This window comes from Acanthochromis polyacanthus, chromosome 20 (assembly GCF_021347895.1).
Source record: "Acanthochromis polyacanthus isolate Apoly-LR-REF ecotype Palm Island chromosome 20, KAUST_Apoly_ChrSc, whole genome shotgun sequence".
NCBI lineage: Eukaryota > Metazoa > Chordata > Actinopteri > Pomacentridae > Acanthochromis > Acanthochromis polyacanthus.
Window position 1 is genome coordinate 3,102,421 of NC_067132.1, and position 21,909 is coordinate 3,124,329.

At 38.7% G+C, this 21,909-nt stretch overlaps 1 protein-coding gene across 1 annotated transcript; it reads left to right on the forward strand.

Moving 5' to 3' along the window:
* Window positions 1-18: 18 nt before the first annotated feature.
* On the forward strand, window positions 19-20,789 carry plag1 (pleiomorphic adenoma gene 1). Its single transcript, XM_022213422.2, has 3 exons — window positions 19-148; window positions 9,210-9,566; window positions 9,770-20,789. Exons 2-3 carry the CDS (start codon window positions 9,319-9,321, stop codon window positions 10,947-10,949), a joined length of 1,428 nt encoding a protein of 475 aa, XP_022069114.2. The 5' UTR covers window positions 19-148; window positions 9,210-9,318; the 3' UTR covers window positions 10,950-20,789.
* Window positions 20,790-21,909: the final 1,120 nt, after the last annotated feature.

A 21,909-nucleotide genomic window follows, 5' to 3' on the forward strand; every position in this document is an offset into this window, starting at 1 on the left:
TACACAATGGCTGCTCGAAAGAGGAGAAAGCAAACAATTTTCAGGCCCGCCGCGTCTAGCAAAAAATATGAGAAAAAAATTATTAAAAATTCGGAAAATAGTTGAAAGTCGAGAAAAACTCAACAGAAAGGATGTTAAACCGTCCGGGGTAAGTTTGATGTAAATTAAGGAAACGGTTAGTCAGTTGTTGAATTAAAATATCGGGGTTATTTAAATTATGAGAGAGGGGTGAGCGGGGGAAAAGTTTGTGTTAATCAGTACCCAGTTTAGAAGCGCTGACAAAACCAAGGGAGGGCACGAGTGTTGTTATTTTTCAGAAATAAATGATGTCAGTGGGGATATAGTGATATAGAACTCAGGAACCAGCAGAGGAAAAGAAAGTTGAGTAAAGTTGAACATAGCCTCTTCACTTTATTTTTTATTTTTTTAATATTAACAACGGCAGTGCGATACGATCCGGCTCTTGGATTCAGAAGTAATGTCATGCTTTCACATTAATTTCTCGCCTCATATGCACACTTGATCATGTGTAAACAACTCCTTATCGAATCAGGCATCTACCTTAGGAACACAAATGTCAGATTTTGTACTGGTGTTTCACTTCTGCATGCTGGTTCGCGTTTTTTGCTGTGCAGGTATTAAGCACGGATCATAGGGACGTTGCAAAGCTGCTAAAACGTGAAATTGCTTGTCAATAAGGCAGCAAAATGGAGGGAGAAGTTGAAGCAAACTTAATTGGGCAACGCTTCAGATGTGCTCGGACCAACAGGGAGCATGTGCTGGGTTTGACTGGTGTGGCAGGTTGCTCTGTGCACGTTAATTCACATTTAGCAGATGTTGTCCTGCAGCAGCCTGAACTGAGACAACACATGTGAGCTGATCCAGGTTTCAGAGCTGATGTTCACACCTGAGCTCTGAACCCGGGTCAGCTCAGACCTGCTGCTGGTTCTCAGAGAGATGCTTGGACCTGAAATGGTTCTTTAGAGGAAGTGTGTTGGCTCAGCTCTCTGTTTACACCTGTTTTATACCTTTAACTGGAGATAAAGCCTCCATGTAACATGGATGAATCCTCGTGTTGTTTTAGTGCAGAAAAGTCAAACATGTGACCCAAGGGTAAAAAAAAACCCTCAAAGTGTAAAAATTCCAGAGAAGACATTAACTGCAATTTGTAAATTAGTAAAACTTTAAATTTAAAATCATTTCAAGACCATGACAAGTTGTTCTGATCTTAAAGTAAAATACAAGATTGTTCATTGTTCTTTTGTGTCTCATTCTAGTAATAATTTTTCTTGTTTTTGCTGCTTTTCGTCTTTTTTGTCCGACTTTTGTTGTTTTGTTTCTCGTGTTTGTCGTTTTGTGTTTCCTTTTTGTCTAGCTTGTGTTTTTGGTCTTATTTTTGTCATTTTGTGTTTCACTTTCTGTGTTGTTTTGTGTATCGTTTGTGTCATTTCATGGGTTTTTTTGGTCTGGTTTGTGTTGTCTTGCTTTTGTCATTTTTGTTCTCATTTTGGTCATTTGACCCTTTTTGTCTCTTTTTGTTTGTTTTGTTTTGTGTCGTTTGTTTCATTTTTTGTTTTGTTTCTCATTTTTGTTGTTTTGTTTTTCTTCTTTGTCTCGCTTGTGTTTTTGGTCTTATTTTTGTCATTTTATGTTTTGCTTTATTTGTTCTTTTGTGTATCATTTGTGTCATTTTGTGTTTTTTGTATTGCTTGTTTTGTTTAATTTTTTTTGCCATTTTTGTGTCTCATATTTGTAATATATTGTCTTGTTTTTGTTGTCTTTCGTCTTTTTTTGTTTTACTTTTGTCATTTTGTTCATAAAGTAAAAGACTAAATCATTCAGTTCCAGGTAGCTGAAGCTAAATGTTTGCTCCTTTGTAGAAACGCTGTGATCTGTAAGTTGTAATGTGTAAATTAAATTGAATTTATTTTTCTTTAGAGATTTCAGGTTGTTCATGATGTTTTATAGAAAGATAATTCCTTAAATGTGAGTTTTTTTGCACTAAAACAAAGGAAACATTAGGAGTTATGTTTATTTGTAGGTTATTTTGCTGTGATTTTACTGGTCTGGTCCACTGAAGATCAAATTGGACTAAGATGAGTTTGACAGCCTGTCTTATGGCCACTATGTTAAACAGCAGAGAAAAAACCCTAAATAACTTCTTTTCAACTTGAAGCTTTTCCTGAAATGATCCCAACATCAGAAAAAGTGAAACATCGTCCTTGATTATTTAGGATGTCTGATATTATCAGCCGATATTGGCATACAAATCTAATATCATGAAACCTGACAAAATAATTCCTGGGTTTTGACGGCATATACCGGACTCATAGAGGGAGAGTGAACCGTTGTGGCATAAATATGGTATTTTTTCCACAAATGAAGTTGAAGTAGTTTTCTTATGGAGTTTGCATGTTCTCCCTGTGCATGCGTGGGTTTTCTCCGGGTACTCCGGCTTCCTGCCACAGTCCAAAAACATGCTGAGGTTAATTGGTTACTCTAAATTGCCCGTAGGTGTGAATGTGAGTGTGATTGTGTGTCTGTATATGTAGCCCTGTGACAGACTGGTGACCTGTCCAGGGTGTCCCCTGCCTTCACCTGAGTCAGCTGGGATAGACTCCAGCACCCCCCATGACCCTAGTGAGGATAAAGCGGTGTACAGAGAATGGATGGATCGATAGTTTTCTTATTTTGCACAGACAGTGTTAACATTTGGAAAGCCTTGTTGCATTTGCATCCAATGGGATGTCACAATAAAATGAGGCATGATGTGTTCATTCCATATTCCATATGTGATGTTACATAAAATTAGCTAAAGAGCCCACATATATTGGAACTGGAAATTGAGAGTTGGACAGTATTGGCAAAAAAGCCAATATGGGACTTCTGTGTTATGTGTTTTAAAACTGTACAGCACCAGAGTACAAAGCCTGTCTGAGGGTCAGTTAAATCAGAGTACAGTGAACTAAAACACACACAATGAGAAATTAAAACTATGTGTGCTACTGATTGATCCATATGTGCTCTAGTTTCTCTTCAAAAAATGCATTTGAAGCCACTTTCTGCACATTTCTGGCCTTTTCAGGAGATATCCAAGTGCTATCGCTTGCTAAACAATACTAGTGATTTTAAACCTCTACTCTAGCAAAGAAAACAGGCGTATTAAAATGAGTTGTGTCCACTGATTAAATCCAGTGTTTCTGCCCTCTGGTGAGCAAAAACCTCAGATATTCACTCAGTGTGCGATGCAGGACAGGTTGGTTCTTCATGTGAAAGAGATGTTTGGTTGAAAATTCAGTTGAGCTGCTTTATTTTGGAGGCTCAGTGGTCATTTTTGAGTGTTCAGGATGCTGAGACAACACAAGGGTGAAGTCTAGAACTGTTCTGTTCTGAGCTTTTCCACACTGAATGTTCTTGTATCAGTGTGACCGCTGAGTTTGTGACCAAGATGTTAGCTTCACATGAGACTTTAAATGTTGTTCAAGCCAGAAATATAGTTTCTGTTTGAGTCTGACTGCAGAATGTGAGGTTTTGCTGAAGATTGAGGTGTTCTGTTGTTCTCTTTCAATACTGGCTTTTGCTAAGGCTCCTACTCTGGTTATTTCTGTCTAAGCCCTAGTATTTGCATTTGTTTATTTTTTCGTTTTGTTTTATTTGTTTGTGTCTTGATTGCTGTATTTATATCTTTGGCAGCTAATGAAAATGATATGAAATGATTATAATATTAAGATTCTTATAAATGCTACAATGTTGAACTCCAGAATGTTTTATGTTACAACAGGTAGGATTATGATTTAATTAAGAGTTGGTACCAAAATGAAATCGTTTAGCTTTTGTATTGTATTTGTTTAGATATGACAAAGTTATGTTTGTTAAAATTCTAAGCTCTGATTAGTCTAAATCAGGAGCATCAAACTCATTTTAGTTCAGCCTAGTTCCCATCTCCAGTGGACCGGACCAGTAAAATCACAGCATAATAACCAATAAATAGCCACAACTCCTAATAGTTTCTTTGTTTTAGTGCAGAAAAGTACATTCTGAAAATGTCCACATTTAGGGAATTCTCTTTTTACAAAACATCTTGAACAACCTGAAATTTATGAAGAAAATCAAGTTCAGTTTCATCAACATTCATCCTCAGTTTATCATTTCCACATTACAACTTCCAGATCAGAGAGTCTACAAAGAAACACAACATTTAGTCACCTGGAACTGAATGATGAAGTGTTTTACTTTATGATCAAAACGACGGAAGTCAAACAAAAAACAACAAAAGCAAGACAAATATCACAAAAGGAGACACAAAATGGCACGAAACAAAACAAAAAACAGACAAAAAGGTTACAAAGCGACAAAAAATGGACAAATGACAAAAACGAGACCAAAAATGACAAAGCAAGAGACAAAACGACAAAAAAGTAGACTAACAACACAAGCGAGAGAAAAGGGAAACGCAAAATGACAAAAACAAGAAACAGAAGAACAAGTGGTATTAGGCAAATGACAAAAGTCAGAGAAAAACAACAAAAAACAAGGCAAAACGTTACAAAAATGAGACGCAAAGTAACAAAAAAAGCAATCTAATATTTTACTTTCTGATCAAAACAACTTGTCAAGATCTAGAAAGTGTTATAATTTATAGTTTTACTAATACTTCTCTTACTTAATACTCTTAATACTTCTTTACTTCGCTGTAATTTTTACACTTTATGAAGTGGTCCCATGGGCCGGTTTGGGCCGCATGTTGGACACCCCTGGTCTAAATGATTGTGCAACAGTCAGCTATTATCCATGCAGTTGTTTGCAGTAGTTTAGTTAATTTCTTTTGGGAATGTATAAATCATTCACTCAATAGCAAAGAACTGACAGACTGACCCTTTAAACCAGCTTCATTCCAGTCTGAGAACTCGTTCGATGTGATCACAGTGAAACAGAGACGGTAGAAGATGCAGATGGAATTATATGATCTCTTTATTGATTTATCCCAGAATGCAAATCATGCAAACATCTGTAAAATTATTCTGAGAAGTCTCCATATGTGAGTTAGTCTTCTGTAGCTCTGTGTGAAAGCTAAAGCGTAGTCTAATGTGGGAATATGATGGCAGGTGTGCTCTTCTTGTGGCATTTTTTCTCTCAGGTAAGAGGAGTAAAACAGTGGTTGGAAACGGCTAAGCTAATTTGTTTAAATGACAAAATTAAATCATTCACATGTTCTTCTTCCTTTCTTTATTTGAGTGGGACAGAGAAGAGTGGAGGCCTGAGAGGAACAAAGCTGTAGACGGAGACTACAGAATAAATCAGAGGAAATCAGTGCTCTTTATAGTCCTATTGTTGAAAATATTATGACTTGATATTTTTAATTGATCACAAATACACTCATGTTCTGTATTATGTGTCATGTAAATTAAATGTAGACTTAATGTGTTTTATTAACTCATTTCCAGCATTTTACCACGCTACATAAGACCAGAATGTACCACCAACACATTATATCTTTGCACCGAGTACATTTACGTAGATTTACTGTAGTTCAATTTGTAGCTTCACATTTTGGTTTATTTTCTGGACAATTTTATTGGATTCTGTCAGCCAAGTTGAGCGTCCTTTTAGGATCTGTCAGTCTGTCACAAAGCAGACTATTTCACTGTTTCCTCGTTGTCATGCACCGATATTTTTCCAATAATTCTGCAGAATATGAAATCCATCCACAGTGAGTCAGCATGTTTATGCCATGACGACTTCATGTTGTCCTGACTCTCCTACTATTCAGATTGCTCACATAAAACTGTGGTGGAAGACGAGGCACAACTGTACAAGAAATTCATGCAAGTTTGATTATTTAACGATTTCATCATGAACATTTTTTTGGAAATATATAAACACTAATAAACATAATAATGTGAGAAGCATTGACCAAGATGTTTGACTTTCCAGACAAATGTATGTCTGTAAGGCAGCTTAAGATTATTCATTTTAATTAGTGGTGGGACTCAATTTAAAAATGTACCTAGTTAGTTAAAGATTTGTAATTAATTCATTAATAATGTTTGTCAAATATCAATATTTGACACAATAAGCAATATTTTTCAATTCAGTTAAATTTTGGTTGACGACTGAATGAAAGAATAGAAACATACGTATCATATTTGACACGAGTTTCTGAGACTACCACCTCATCAATGTATAGATAGTGAAATAAATAAGACAAAACTATGTTCTATTTCCAAAGTCAACATTGTTGTTACTAAAAAGTTGCCAAAAATGCCCGATGTATCAAATGTGATACAAAAAATCGCTCAAAAACAAAATTATAGTCAAATTTCTTTTATTTGTGGCTTTTGTTGAAGAGGTTTAAACATCTCAATTCCCCCCAAAAAATGAATTGATTAAACAACAAAAATGTGTGTTTCATTTCTGTTGATCTGCATTCTTCATCTGTCTGCTACATGCACAGATTACAGTTCATTTGCAAAAACAGGTAACTCCATTTTCAGAAAACTCATTTTTTGTTGTTTACTTGACAAAATAATAACAATAATAATTTATTTTTTCTCTATTTTGTCATGTATTTTTCTACTGAGTCAAATCCACTCAACTTAAGTTTAATTGATATTATCTCAAGTAAACAATAAAAAAAAGTTTTCTGAAAATTGATCAAAATGGAGTTATCTGTTTTTGCAAATGAACTCTTCATTTATTGCGATTATGTTCAACTTTGAGCACTTTCAGTGTCTTCTAAAGTGGCCTATTATGGGATGGCTACACCGTTAGATGGTACCAGGACTGTCCCGTTTTACATTGAGGTGATACCGTCGGCTTAAAGTGCTGCGGTGATCAAAAAACTCTCTGTCGCACAATTTGTACACAACCAGGCTTTTTTCCAAGCTGACATCAGGAGGATTTTTAAAAGAAAACTTTCCTCCCAACAAGCTCACTGTGGTCTCGTCTTCCTTCACCGTTCACCAAACTTTCTTCTGTGTTGATTCACTCCTGTGGATCTTCTTCATGGCTTGAAAAGACTTTAGGTTCACTAGCGCCACCTACTGGATTGGAGTGTGCATCAGTGTTACCGGTGTGCCAGAAATTAGGGAACTGAGAAAGATGCCATTAAATACATAGTTTTTTCTGTAATTAATCAAAATGAATGCATTGAAGTCCCAGTCCTAAGTTTTCTGTTGCCATCATGTCTTGCACATCTGAGGTCTTGAGGTGGTGTGTTGAGATGTTGCTCTGGAGGTAGATCATTGACTGAAATCACAGATCAGGATCTTAAGTCCCCTCCCTGAACATGCCTGGATGATTTCAGATGGTTGAGACTAGTAAATGGAATACTATTGATTGCACAGATGAAGCTAATTCCCCTAGCTGAATGTGGTTCACTGGTTGAGCATGTACTGTATGTTTTTTACGTTTCTACAACTCAAAATATTTACTGCAAAGTATTGCAGGTTTTATTACATTTTAGAGTGTACAGTTCTCTTATGACAGCTCTACAGAAAGTTGTGAAATTACTGTTAATGCATAGTGCAATCTTCCTGCTGCTTTTTTGCATTAAGAGTCAGTTTAAGGCTTGTTTTGGGAAAGCGCTTACAGGAGATGGAGTCACTGAGTTTTGTCACTGAGCATTACCTCTTACCTTCATTGAAAAAAAGTCTCTGTCACACTTTGTCCACCTTCACTGCCTTGTTTCATTGTTGGGCCATGCACCACTTCAATAGTTGTTTCTTGTCTCTACACTGGATTTTGTCTGTTTCATCTGACCTCAAAATGTGACCAACCAGCCACGAAATCTCCGTGTGTTTCTTTTGTAAATGGGAAAGATGCAAAAATACTGATGTACTTCTGTAAGTCTGTTTAAGGAATGAGGGTATAACTAGGATGTCAGTTCGAAATACATACATTTTTAACAAATGTCAAAAGAGAAAGAACTAAAACAACAAGAGATTTCTGCTTTGGCAGCAGAAACGGTTCATGACTAGTGATGCTCCAAACCAGCGATTTTCTGGTTGACTGCAGTTATTTCTAACCACAGTTGTCACACAGTTCTTTTATTAGTTTAAGTATCTATCTGTCTATCTATATCTATATGTATATCTATATCTATATCTATATCTGTATCTATCTATAGTCTCTGTGAAACATCAGGAAATTATTTGAGCTCCCATGGTGAGACAGAGCGTTATAAACAGCCTAACATTGTGAGCTACAGCAACAGGCTACATGTCCTGAATGTGTTGGAACATAAAGAAAAAACACGAAGTAACCAAAGAGCATCGTGTCCAGCCAGTGATAACTTATCAAAGAAACAATATGAGCTAAACGTAACGCTACCGCTCAGTCATTGTCCTGCACCAGCCCCTCACCAAAAAAGACACTTTGACCAGTCCTTTCTGTTTTTACTGGCCCTGTCTGTCCCCTTAGCAGCCCTCTCTGTTTAGCATCTAGTATTTGAGGTGCACATGGGAGCATGCTGTATGTGTGTTATAAGTTGTCCTTTACCCTCTAAAATGATCCCACATTTTGGATCTTCTGATCAACATATGAAGTTGTTATCCAGTTACCACAGGGACTAGTTTTACCATGTAAGAGATAATGTCTGTCCATGACTGACTGAGTGTTTTCACTTCCTGTTGAGTTTATTTTTTTCCTGTGACCAATCGACCAGTTAAACCATGGTCAACCAAGGCTCCCTTCATCAATCTTTAACTAATGTCTGGTTGACTGTTATAGCACCACCCGGTTCATCGTCACATTAAAGCAGAATTATCACATGCTGATGAGCATTCTGAAAATACCAAATGACTGGAATAATAATGCTCGCATGTATTTCTATCTAATGACTTGGCTATTATATTAGCCTAATTTCTAGTGTAATTGTAGCTTTAAATTGTAGCTGTGTGCTTATATTTTATCATGCTGCACTAAAAGGATGTCATCATTTGACCTCATGTTAGAATGAGGATCATCGGGGGACACTTTTGTTAGCATCATCAGTGAAAACAGGCAACCTAAAGACAGCCAGATGAGGTACAACTTATTTTGTGATACAGCCCCCAGAACAGTGTTTGTGTCCATTTGTTCTGATGTAGATTTTATCAGTGTCTTCTGTGTTTTTGTCCTGCCAGCACCTCAGTGAGAACCTAAACTTCTCTGATGATGTCTCTCTCTCTCTCTCTCCTCCACCCCCCCACCCACCTCTTCCCTCTCAGAGCCCTGAGTCCGGGCGATGTTGAGCACATAAAACTGGATAAAACAATTGCAACAGTACTAGTCGGGCATCGTGCCCCTGTCAGTGTAGCTGGTCTGCCTTAGGGTGCAATGGCCACGGGAACCCAGGACCACCGTGACCACATCCTGGAGAAAGCCAAGCTTGCACCATCCACAGGGAGGCGCAGGAGAGCAGAAGGGAAGCCGAAGAAGAATTTCCCTTGCCAGGAGTGTCAGAAAGCTTTCAACAGTCTGGAGAAGTTGAAGGTGCACTCGTACTCACACACAGGGGAAAGACCTTACCGCTGCTCCCACCCTGACTGTACCAAGGCTTTCGTCTCCAAATACAAGCTGCTACGGTACAGACAAGCAGCAGTTCATAGCAGGCTGCAGCATGTTGCTTATCTCTTTACACTTTTTGGTAACATAGTGATGTGTAGTAATCAGAATGATGTGTTGATGAGTACTAGTGTTCAGCTCTTGTGTTTATGTGTAAAGCATGCCTACTTTAAACCTGATTGCCACAATTCTGAGTGCTCATAGAATGTATCTGTGTTCCAAGGCATATGGCAACTCACTCGCCAGAAAAAAACCACAAGTGTTCATACTGTGAGAAAATGTTCCACCGCAAGGATCACTTAAAGAATCATCTACACACTCACGACCCACACAAGGAGGCTTTCACCTGCCAGGAGTGTGGCAAGAGCTACAACACCAAGTTGGGTTTCAAACGCCACCTTGCCCTGCATGCAGCCAACAGTGGAGACCTCACCTGCCAAGTGTGCCTCCAGCCATTTCCTAGCACTGGGGTTCTGCTGGAACACCTCAAAACGCATGCTGGCAAGTCCTCTGGCGGGACCAAAGAGAAAAAGCATCGCTGTGAACATTGCGAGCGACGATTTTACACCCGGAAAGATGTGCGACGCCACATGGTTGTGCACACCGGACGCAAGGACTTCCTTTGTCAGTACTGTGCCCAGCGCTTCGGTAGGAAGGACCATCTGACACGCCATGTGAAAAAGAGCCACGCCCGAGAGCTGCTGAGAGTAAAAACTGAGCCAGCTGATTCGCTGGAGCCCATTGTCTATGACTTGGCATCTGGGAGCATCAAGGGTGAGCTCCCAGGAATGCTGACACCAAGGCCACACCAGCTCAACATGTACACAGGCCCCATCCTGGACACAGAGCCTTTCCCCACCTCCACACATCCATTTTCTTTAAAGTATCCTCTGGGCTCCAACTTTACCTCATACGCCGTCTCCTCGCAGGAGCAGAATCTAAAGGGAGACCTGGAGACCTACCTGATGGAGCTGCAGAGCAGCATGCCTTCCTCATCCTCTGCAGCCCAAGAACCCCAGCTTTCTTCCTCCAAACTTGAGTTGGTGCCTCAAGTTAGTGTGCTGGAGGAAGCCAGCGAGGAGGTGTCCCTGTCTAAAATGTCTACATCAGTGGCAGTTACTGTGGGCGACTCTCTGGCCTCATCTTCATCTCTAATGGACTTCTCACAGCTTTTCAACTTCCTGCCACTCAATGGGCCTCCATACAGTCAGGTAGGAGGCAGCGGAGGGCAGGGTATCACCTTTCCACCCAATGAAGAGCCCACAACTCTTGCCCAGCTGCCTCCCCAGGCACCCACAGGTTCAGAAGCTGCAGAGAGTCCACTTCAAGGGCTTCCCTCCTCCTTCATATCCAACCTGACCACACCCACCACATTGCCCCGTTTCCACCAAGCTTTTCAGTGACCCAGTATGTACTGCGCTTGACACACTTGCACTCAAACACACTGACACACATGAGTTACAAAACCACACCAGCAGATAGACAACCAAGCCAGATTCCAGTAATACATGTTTAAAGATATTAGAACTTCTAATCATGAAATCATAACATGGGTAGACACTAACGCTGTCAGCAGCAGGAACACACCTCCACACTACAGCTGCCCTAATCGACTTCCTGATGGCTACTGTTGGAATGTAAGCTTTTGGCAAGACAAGCTTTTTAATGACAGATTGGCAAGTCTTCACCACCACAGTTCCTCAATGATCTCATAATAGCAGGACAATGATCCTGTTTGCTCTGTTTGTGCGTACTCTTCCAAATTCATAGGTTCTACTTTTCTTAATTCCTGATTTTGTGAGAGAAAAGACTTCACAGGCAGACTAGAATATTTATTTTTAGTTGCAGCACAGGCTGTAATCTTCAGCTATGTTTTCTAAACCCCAGTTAAACATGTTTAAGTGCAGCACAGCTCTGTACACTAATGTCACCACAAGAGCATACCGTGTGGAGAGGAGTAAAAACTGTTTTCACCAACAGTGTGGACATTACGAAGCAGTGACAGTAGTAACTGTGCCAATTTACACAAAAATTAGTCTTTTGTGCATTGGAGAATTTTCACATAAATGAATGACAGTAGTAATTTGACTGCAGTGACTTTTCTTTACCAAACCACAGGTTAAATAGGTTGACCTCAGTATGCAGATTTTCCATGTGTATGTGGTTTGTCCTGAAGCACTTTGTATTTGACATTGTTGTCTGACATCCCAGCTGACCTTTTTTTTTCTTCTTTTAGTTATAGAAAGATTTTAAAGGACCAATATCTACTTTTTTCTTTTAACAAACCGTTAATGCTAATTAGATTAATAATAAGTAGACTAAAAGTTGTAAAAATCATCGATTTAAGATTAAAGGTAAATTAATATAAATCGACCAATAAATCAGAGGCTCACCCAAATTATGATGGATAAGGTGCTGAGTAGGAAGCAAGGAGCAGCAGTTTCACGTCATTTTGGTAGCTGGTAGAACTTCTGGTCAAGTGAAATTTGTCTCTGTGGAGTTTCTTGGTTATCCCCACCCCAAATCCACCAAACACAAACAAATATGGCTGCTAACGGCTGACACATTGCTGTAGAATGTTCAGATCCCACTAACCTGATTAGTGTATGTCGTCGTATTGAGTGAGCTGACAGCAAAGGCTATCATCCCCCTTTCCCCTGTCAATAACCACTCCACCACACATGCAGCACCCTTAGTTGGAGAGCTACGATCAACCATGTATCTGGGATAACAGGCACCATGTTCTACACAGAAAACTCAAGTTAAAGTCTTAACCATGACACACAAAACCGCAGCTATTCACTCTGTATGAAGCTCATCCAGCAAACCCCAGCTATCGTAAAAGATCCTTGTTAGAGTTGCTCCTGACCGAAGCTTTTCCTAGCCAGCTGTAGTTGCTGATTCAAGCCATTACCCAACTAGCCGTCACAAATGTGTGATCATGAATTGACGGTCATGAACTAAAGATTACATAAACTTGTAGAGACCATGTATATCAGGGCAGTCTTTGGGTTTCAATGACTCTTACAACTCTTAATTTTCTGTGATGGAACCACTGAAATCCATGCATCTTTGTTACAAAAAACAATTGTGCATTATTGATCCTCAGGGCCAGTGACCCCCTAATTAACTTATTCAACTGTCAGGGAATCACTGGACCAGCTCTCCATCCTTTGGGTCCGGTTCTACTGCCCCCTGAGATCTAGCTCAGAGGGATGCTGCAGAACTGTTAAGCTGGTAAGCGAGGGAAATTCGCCTAGCTTTCTCACTGCCTACATCCAGACGCCTATCCCTTCTTCCTCCAATAATTAATTTAACCAAGTAGCCACTTCGGTATAGTTAAATTTAATTACCAGTCACACCTGTTAACGGCAGCTTCTCCTCTTATGGATCTTGCACTTGGTAAGTTGCTAGGTTTAATTCAGAGGTTATGGACATTTAGACAACCTCTAGGATATGTTTAAACCGAGCCAACCTGGTCCCTATGATTAGGTAACCTTTCAGAGCCTCTACTATTGTTATGCACGCAATAACCTGACTTTCTACCACCAGGGAAAATATTCATAATTAGTGACTGTGATAGGGATAAAGTGAATTTCCAATCTGTTAACTTTAATTGCAGAAAAAATGTTTATTATAAAATTTAGCAAGGGCGTAGCAATAGCTCTTAATCATCAGACAATTAATCAAACATCACTATTCTTTCAATGGCTTAACACAACTGGAACTATACTTTCATAAAAGAGAAGTAATAATCACCCAGATTACATCATTTGGAGGGAGAGCAGTCACGGTGTGGCCACACCCGGCTGCTCACCTGAGACCCGGCAAGTGTTTGAGACCCGTCGGGGCCCAAACACTGTTTCAGTTGTTGTTGCTTCACAACAGCATTTTGGTTCCTTTGCAGATTTGTTTTGGGTCTTCTGGAATTATGACAAAATCTATTGAGTCAAAAAATGCATACAGCAGATCTAATATTTGGTTAAATGTCTTTTGGCCGTTTTCACCTCAATCAGGGGGCTTTGATGGCATTTCACAACTTACTAGCTTCTGGTTGTATTTTTAACCATTTGTCTCGCCAGAATTGGTGCATGTCAACTAAATTTGTTGGCCTTCAGTTAGAGACTCTTTTTTTTTTTTTAGTACAGTTCACTGATTCTCCATGGGGTTTAAGTCAAGACGTTGAGGCATCTCTTAAATAACTCCAAGTGACTTTCCTGACTTATTCAAGTCAGTTATTTTCTTTTTCAGATCTGTGCTCTGCTGACTTTGCCAGTGTACTGTTTGTGGCAGAGTCTAATTAGTGCATCAAATGGATCCTATTTTAATTGGCACAGAGAAGTGAGCAACTGTAGTCAATTGTAATCACTCATAAAAAGTTAGGAGGCCATGCCACTAAGAAAATTTGATTAGCACAGCTTTCTACATTACCAAAACTGATCATTCAGGTTTCTGTATGTGCATCTTTGAACAAGCAGATTTTGTCGTATTTTCAGTAGATCTACAAAAGAACCAAAATGATTCTTTTCTGTGACAACGATCCATGTGTTTCAGTTATTCATCATAGAAAATCATGTTGATGTGGGAGCTTTAGGAGTGAATGGAAACTCAGTACTGCCACGATATGCATGGTCTTTAAACTTTTTTTGACAAATGTATATATTTTTGGATACCTCAGAAAAATTATTTGAGCGCTGAGAGAGAACAATATATTTAGACTGGCATGTTTCCAAAAAGCGCTTTTATTCGCAGTTTAAAGTATCACACTGAAAAAGGTTAAAGAACATGGCAAAATGAAAAAAAAAAAAAACATTCTCAACTTTGCAGAAAAAGTTTTAATGCTGCTTAAGGATTTTTAAAAATGTTTTTTTTAAAAAACAGTAAACGTATAGAAGAGGAGTTGGCAAACCTTTTTTCAAATCAGTCCTGACACAGTGAATTTATCTCATGTCTTTTGCCCCTATTGCCCAATCCTGCGATGAGGAAACTAAAACGCTGATGCCCTAAGACTCACCAAATACCCTGTTGTAGCACTGTGTCTAACCAAGCAAGTAGTTTGGATTGGATTCGCTGCCTTGGACACTTCTGTCTCTTCTCCACTGGAATAAAAAACTAAAAGATTGTGCTTGTTATGCTTAGAAGCTGAGGAAGGGACTGAGCTCCACATCTCATTTTACATCCAATGAGGTTGAGTTGGTGAGTGTTCTGTTACAGACCTGCACCTCATTTGATAACCTCCTAAACTTAACCAAATATTGTGCTGCACAGAAACTGTAGAAAGGATGAATCACAATGCAGTTTACCAGTAGAATAAGAAATATATTATTAAACAGAAGCTAGGGCTTTTTGTAATGGTCCAGTATTGGTCTAAAGCATTCATGTCTGGTGATAGGGTTGAAACAATGAACATAATTAGAACTTTTTCATTTAAAACATGGCAGTAAAAGCTGTCCTCAGTAACTGCGATACTGTCATAAGAAAAATGTTTGTCCCTGAATTTGAGCTCCACAAACTCATTCAGTTTGCCTTCCTTGCTCTGGTGAAGTAGACCTCTCAAAGACTAAACAAAACTACCAGAATGGATAGATGTCTGTCGGAGGGGTGAACATGTTTTTAAATTGGCTACACCTGCATTTCGAAAATCAAGAAATTAGGATACGTGTTTTCTGTAAAGGTCAGTTGAAGCTTAGATTTTTTTTGTTACCTCTTTTTCGTTTCCTTTTGTTATTTCCACCTCAAACCAAACCACAGAGAGAGTTCCTTCTCATGCGGTCTGGTCAATAGGCATTTGTCAGCGGAGGGATTCAGAGTAAAGATGATCTGCCCAGCAGGTCTTGACAGCTGATGAAACAGTGTTTGATGTTTGCGTTTGAGAGTGAAGGGTGTCGATGAGCAGGAGTTCCACTTCACCCCCAATAGACAGAGTCCTCAGTGCTTCAGTCAGTCCAAACAGGAAACGCATACATTTCAAACTGTGCTCCTTCTACACAATGCATAAGTAGCCTTACTGCTCGATTTAATCATGTTCAAATCAGGCAAAGTAAACACAACTGTTGTGTGATATACCATGCTGTACTTTGGCATATCAGCGATTTGCTGTCATCTAAATTCAAAGTGTAAAAATGGCACAGATACAGATATGTATTTGTTTATGCTGCTTCCCATAGGTTAACCATTACATCCACTAGCATCACCTTTCACTTATTATTTGATATTCTGTTAATAATTCCAACATTTCAGAAGACGTGTGATTGAAAGACGCACTAGACTTACTCTTTCTTTTGAATAGCCATTAAAACGTGGAGTCTGGAATGAACAGATACAGAAAACATCTGTAATAATAGGTGGACATTCTGTGTGAAAAGTTGAGGTTCAGCATATGTCTTTGCAAAAAGGATTAGATAGTAAACTACAGTTAGCACTGACGCATCGCCTTGGCACGCAAGACGAGCATTTCCTGTTACCTCTATTGATTGTGTTGTATATTTAGATTTTTTAAAATGTTGTTTTGCATTGCATACAAGAGTTTCTGCAGTGGTCACTTCTTATCTACCAGTTTGGTTAGCCTCATTTATGAACTCAGCACACTTATTGTCAGATACCAGAGCATTGCTTTGCAAATCGTAGGAGAAAATGTTCTTTTTTGGAGATGACCGAAAGCATCTATGAAAAACTGCTAAAAACCAGAAGAAATTTCCCTACTAAGGATTGTGTAGGAAATCCTGGAGTAACACACAGAATGTCAGCTGTTACTAGCTAGACTCTAGTCTCCTTTCTTATACAGTTCATGTGTGAAGCACTGAATCCCAAAATCTGTACTGAAAGCTGACATCAAATGTCTGAACAGATTCTTAATCTTACTGAATTATCCTTTGACCTGGTCATTCTTGAGTTAAATCAAAATAATACAGAAAATTCAGGGCATGGATCCAAAAAGCGTAATTTTATTCCCACTCAACACTTTTCTCTCCACTCACTGGAAATTCTTAAGGACAATTTCTCAATAAATGTTTTTTGTTGAATATTTTACAGTAAACAATTTAGTAACAATGAACATTGTTCTATCTGAATGAAAATTATCAATTTTCAAAAACTAATATTGCCCCTAGTTTTTACTTTCCTGCAACAATATTTTGATTCTGTGTAGTATTGATGGAAATAAATCAGTGATTGTTTTTAAACCTAGTCAATAGTATGATTGCAAAGTTTTTAGTTTTTTTATGACATGAAGTACTAGAATGTGTTTCAATTTTATGTACCTGCACTGAATATTAATATTTTATCCTTAAAATAGTTTTAATGAATTGACAGCAATCCTTCTTGGAAAACATTACATTGGAAATACCTTCTAAAACAAGTTTTTCAGCGCTGAAATTACATTTAGTGAGATCTGTGACAGTCTGTTGTTAAGCAGGACCACAGAATCTGACACAGTTCTATACGACAGCTCTGTCATAAAGTCCACTTTAATTTAACTTTGATTTTCAGTTTTTGTTAATGTCAGGAACATCATCGATTTTCATTTTTTGAATATACCTACAGTGAATTTTAACCACCACCCAACACTAGACGTAGAGTAGAACCACATTAATCCCACTGAGTCAGAATGTCTTTGCAGGAAAAACTGAAACCATTCAAGATATTAATGAATTGGATTTTAATAGAAAAATTAAGTGATTTTAATAGAAAATTATTTATTATTGATTGGATTATTGTACAACATTCACCAACAACTGTTTCTCTCAGGGTTTCATGGAGTACCTTTACAAATCCAGACAAGAAAAGCACCCAGAGAGCACAGTACTCCACCAAGGCTACTCGGTTATTGTATGATTTCTGACGGATGAAATTTTTAAAACATTCGTAGTCCGCAGCGGTGGAAGAAGAATCGCAATCATGATTGTCAGCAGACACCTGAAGTAGTGTTTACTTCTTGTCATAGTTATGCTACGTGTCCACTAGGTGCGTTTTTCCCGCATGTAAACACGTCGCATCTGAAAATTGCCCGCTTGGTGGGCGTGTTCTTGAGGCCAGTAGCTGGTGTTCAATTCTTCCAACTTTCTTCTCCAACTATCCTGCTTTTGATTGAACAAATACTTGACAAGCCAGACCAACGTGGCCGCTCGTTCACAAACTTTCTCTTTTATTGCAAAAACAGTTCAGCGAAAAGTATTTCTGAAAGCATTTGAGGTGAGAAATGAAATGTGCAGTAGCTGAAGTTCACTGATGGCTAGTTTAGACATTTGATGAAAGTTCCGCGATGCGCCCAACCTCTATTCACCGCATCACGTTTGCATAAAGTAGGAGTCGAGTCTGCTTTATGCAAATGAGCTGCAGCCCGCTCTGGGGAGATGCACTGGATTGCAGTTTGAGACGCACCACAACCGGACCAGCAGTATCAAGGTGTGCTTCACATAGACAGTGAATGGGATGTGGGAAATTACCGGATGTAGTGGACACGTACCTTTACAGTGATACTGTACTGCTGTCTGGCAAAGATGCAGAAGTCTTTAACACAATCCAGACTATAAGCCGCATCACTGCCAAAATCTGATCACTTAGTCCTTTTATCATTTCTGACCTTCTCTGAAAATTTCATCCAAATCTGTTGGTCCGTTCCTGAGTAATGTTGTTAACAGACAGACGGACAGACATAGGCCGATCGTCACATAACTCCGTCGCATTCCTTGGTGGAGTAATAACATCGTACAGTGGGGGGAAAAGTGACAGATGGGGCTTAGGAGTCACAGTGATGATAAAAAGTATCTCTGAGGGCTAAATTTAAAAAATGACAAACTGTATTTAAGGAAGTCCTGACCTTATAGTTTGGTGAGTTGGCATGAAATGACCTCAGTTAAACTACTTTCTTCAGACAGTTTAGACTATTATTTTAATTTAAACAACATTTGATTTGACATTTAAAGTTTATCAAATGAGCAAAGTAGTGAACAAACTGACAAGTGAGGGGGTGTTTAAGTTGCCCCACAAAGTCTAAGTGGACCTTTAGTCAACATTATTTTGTCAAACTGCTGTTCACTAGAGTGAACTTCTGCTCGCTATCTGAATACTGTGCCTTCTTTTGTAAATGAGGTATAAAAGTTTTCTTTAGTATCCTTTCCACCAACATAACTGAAGGATGAAATTCCCAAAGGTGATGTTAGCTGATGTATACAGTTCCATTAAGTGAGATAACGTATGAGACATGGTTTTGGAAACTTTGGAAGTCTCTGTTCCACCACCGCAGTGTGTCTTCTGTTTGATGCATGTAAAACCCAATAGTGTTATCACTTACCTCACATAGTCATCTTGCTTTGGGCTCCAAGATTCAGAAAAAATGCTAAACTAGAAGTATTAAGCTCGAGTTTTTCCTTCCTGAATGACAGGACTTGATGAGTCATGAATGGAGACGATGTGTTTCTGTCAAATGTAGAGTTGAATGTGTAATGTTTCAAACCATTTATGAAAACGTGCTATTTGTACCGTGTGAAGGTTTGTGGTTTTACAAGAGATGTTAGCAAGCCGCTACTTTTTTTTTTGTAATCATAGCACTTTTTGTAAATTGAATGCCTTTATTTCCTCCAGTACCCTCTGTTTTAAACCTTTATTACAAAATTTATAGATGATATATTTAGCTCTTTTAGAGAACAATAACATGTAAATACAATATAAAATGTTTTATTTTTACAGGTACAATTTTGACAGTGTTTTTCCTATCAAAGTGTCATTGTTGCTTTACTTGCACAAGTGTTCTCTGTAACTCATTGAGGGTTCTGTTAACAAATGACGAACCTTTAAACACCGTTTTTTTTTTTGTTTTTTTTTGCCTGCCGGGTTTTTCAGACGGCCTTTGGCAATTCATCCGCTGGTTTGGGTAAAAGCTCAGACAGTAATTCTGCTTAAATGGACAGTTTTATAGCACTTAATTGTATCATGTTGCCATGGGTTGTTCAGATATTAAATAGTAAATCTGTATGTTCAGTCACTCCCAGGGCGTTTTCACTCTTCTGTCCTCCTCTGGTGTCAGTGGGACATCATGAAAACATATTACTTGACTTCTTAGTGGCTTCTGTCTGTAAGCTGTTGCATAAACACAAATTTGATCAGTTAGCTGCAATGCTAACTTGATTCATGATTCATATGGACTGTATGACAGAATCTAGGGATCTGATAAGGGGACGTTAAAAGCAACGACTGTGGCTCAAAGCTGAAAGAATACAAATTTGTACATAATCGAGGGTAGTAGAGGAGATCCAGATTTGAGTTTCGTAACTAAAGCTGATCTAAACTGTCCTGGGACAAAGGAAGAGGAAGGCAGAATGTGGCCCGTGGTTGTGTAGTGACTGAGGGAAAGGAGATGCTCTTTGGTGAGAGGCTCAGACCTTTCATGGTTCATGTCAGACTTCTTTATAAGCTTCAGTGGTACCAGTGAACTTTGATGAATGTGTATGTAAGAAACACTGCAATACTGCAATATATTTTTGGTATTGGATCAAGCTGCTAACATACTTCTAAAGCTCCTTAAGGTGCTACAGACCTCTTTTCTAGTTCTTAAATGTATCGTTTGTACAAAGTATCTAGTTTGCTAAACAGTTGGCATGTGTGTGCCTGGTTGTACTATATAGCTACATATATTTTTTATTGTACTGTGACTTTTGTAGTCTTTTTACAGACTTGCCTGTAATATTCTGCCCACCACCCACCCAGAAACACACAGCTCTGTGCTGTGATATTGGGAGTCATGTTGGAAGGTTGCTCTGACGGAGACGTCGGTGCTGACGCTGAGAAACGTGACAACGTGACGGCGTGATGCCATTCGAAATAAGCTGAGACGGTTCAGAGATGAACTGCATTCCAGCTCTGTTGGTTTTGCTTTTTGTTGGATTTTACCAGTACCATCCTGTGACAATGATAGATTGCAAATTCTCAATATTTTTGCTTCAAGTTTATTTTACAAACTACTGTTGTATTTTTATAAATATAGGCAAAGTAAATCACATATATATAAGTAAATATATATGTATATGTTCATAGGTTGTGTAAAAATAAATATTAATGCTGCAACTTTTATCTGTTGTTTTTTAAACCTTGACATCATCCAAAGAAGCAGATTATTTATTGTCTGGCAGAATAACCTGATATGATTCACATATTTTGCTGCTATGAGAGAGAAGAGCTGCAGTCGACAACTCCAGTGTTTTTACTCAATGTAATGAAAGTTCAATAAACATACGAGAAGGATCCAACCGCCAGTCTGTTTGGTGATTCCTAGAAACGTCTTCTTCTTCACAGTGATGTTGTCTGTATGTTGTGCTCCTACACAAACCAGTGGGTCCTGGAAGCTCTTTCACTTCATATCATCTCACACAGTATGCACATCATTCAAATGAATAAATACAACATAAAAAACACAGTTTACCGTGAACAGGCTGACAGATGATGTCCTGGATTATTAATATGATTATTATTACTATTATTACCATTATTTTACACTGAAACTGTTGGAATCAAATCACCTCTTCTTGGATGCTGGAAATCTTAGACTCAATTTGATATAAACATATCACAAAAAGTAAGGAAATATGAGTTGAGTAGATAATTTCTTTGTTGTAATGATGCTTCTGGGCAGTAAATCTTATACCGTTGGAAAGCCAATTTATTTCCCTTTTGAATGGTGCCACATTTGTAAGGAACATGCAGCTGAGCGATCCAGATCAGTCAAACATGTCATGCAGGTTCTTGCAGCGGACACCAGATGATCCAAAACGCTGCTGCGAGAGTACTGACAGGAGTTAGCAAAAGAGATCATATTTCCCCTATACTTGCTTCTCTTCACTGGCTTCCTGTTAAATCCAGAATAGAATTTAAAATCCTTCTTCTGACATATAAAGCTCTTAATAACCAATCTCCATCATATCTTAAAGATCTGATAGTACCTTATTATCCAAGTAGAACTCTTCGCTCTCAAACTGCAGGCTTACTTGTTGTTCCTAGAATTTCTAAAAGTAGAATGGGAGGCAGAGCCTTCAGTTATCAGGCGCCTCTCCTGTGGAACCTGCTCCCAGTTTGGGTTCGGGAGGCAGACACCCTCTCTATTTTTAAGACCAGGCTTAAAACGTTCCTTTTTGACAAATCTTATAGTTGGGGCTGACTGGGTGACCCACAGGGGTTCGGCTTGTGTCTTCATTTGCACAGCTGACTCCCTCTTGGACGTCCCTTCGTTCTGCCTCTAGTCATGCTGCTATAGGCCTAGGCTGCTGGGGGACTTCTCTTGATGAACTGAGCCCTTCTCTATCTATCTTTACATTTAATATGTATACCGTTATTGCAGTACATTCACTCCGTTTCCCCCTGTGCTATTTCTCC

What these genes read in the sequence shown, in the direction of transcription:
- plag1 (XM_022213422.2), top strand. Translation starts at nt 9,319, where the DNA reads ATGGCCACGGGAACCCAGGACCACCGTGACCACATCCTGGAGAAAGCC. An exon ending in TCCAAATACAAGCTGCTACG is followed by an intron (nt 9,567 to 9,769) that starts GTACAGACAAGC and finishes CTGTGTTCCAAG; the next exon opens with GCATATGGCAACTCACTCGC.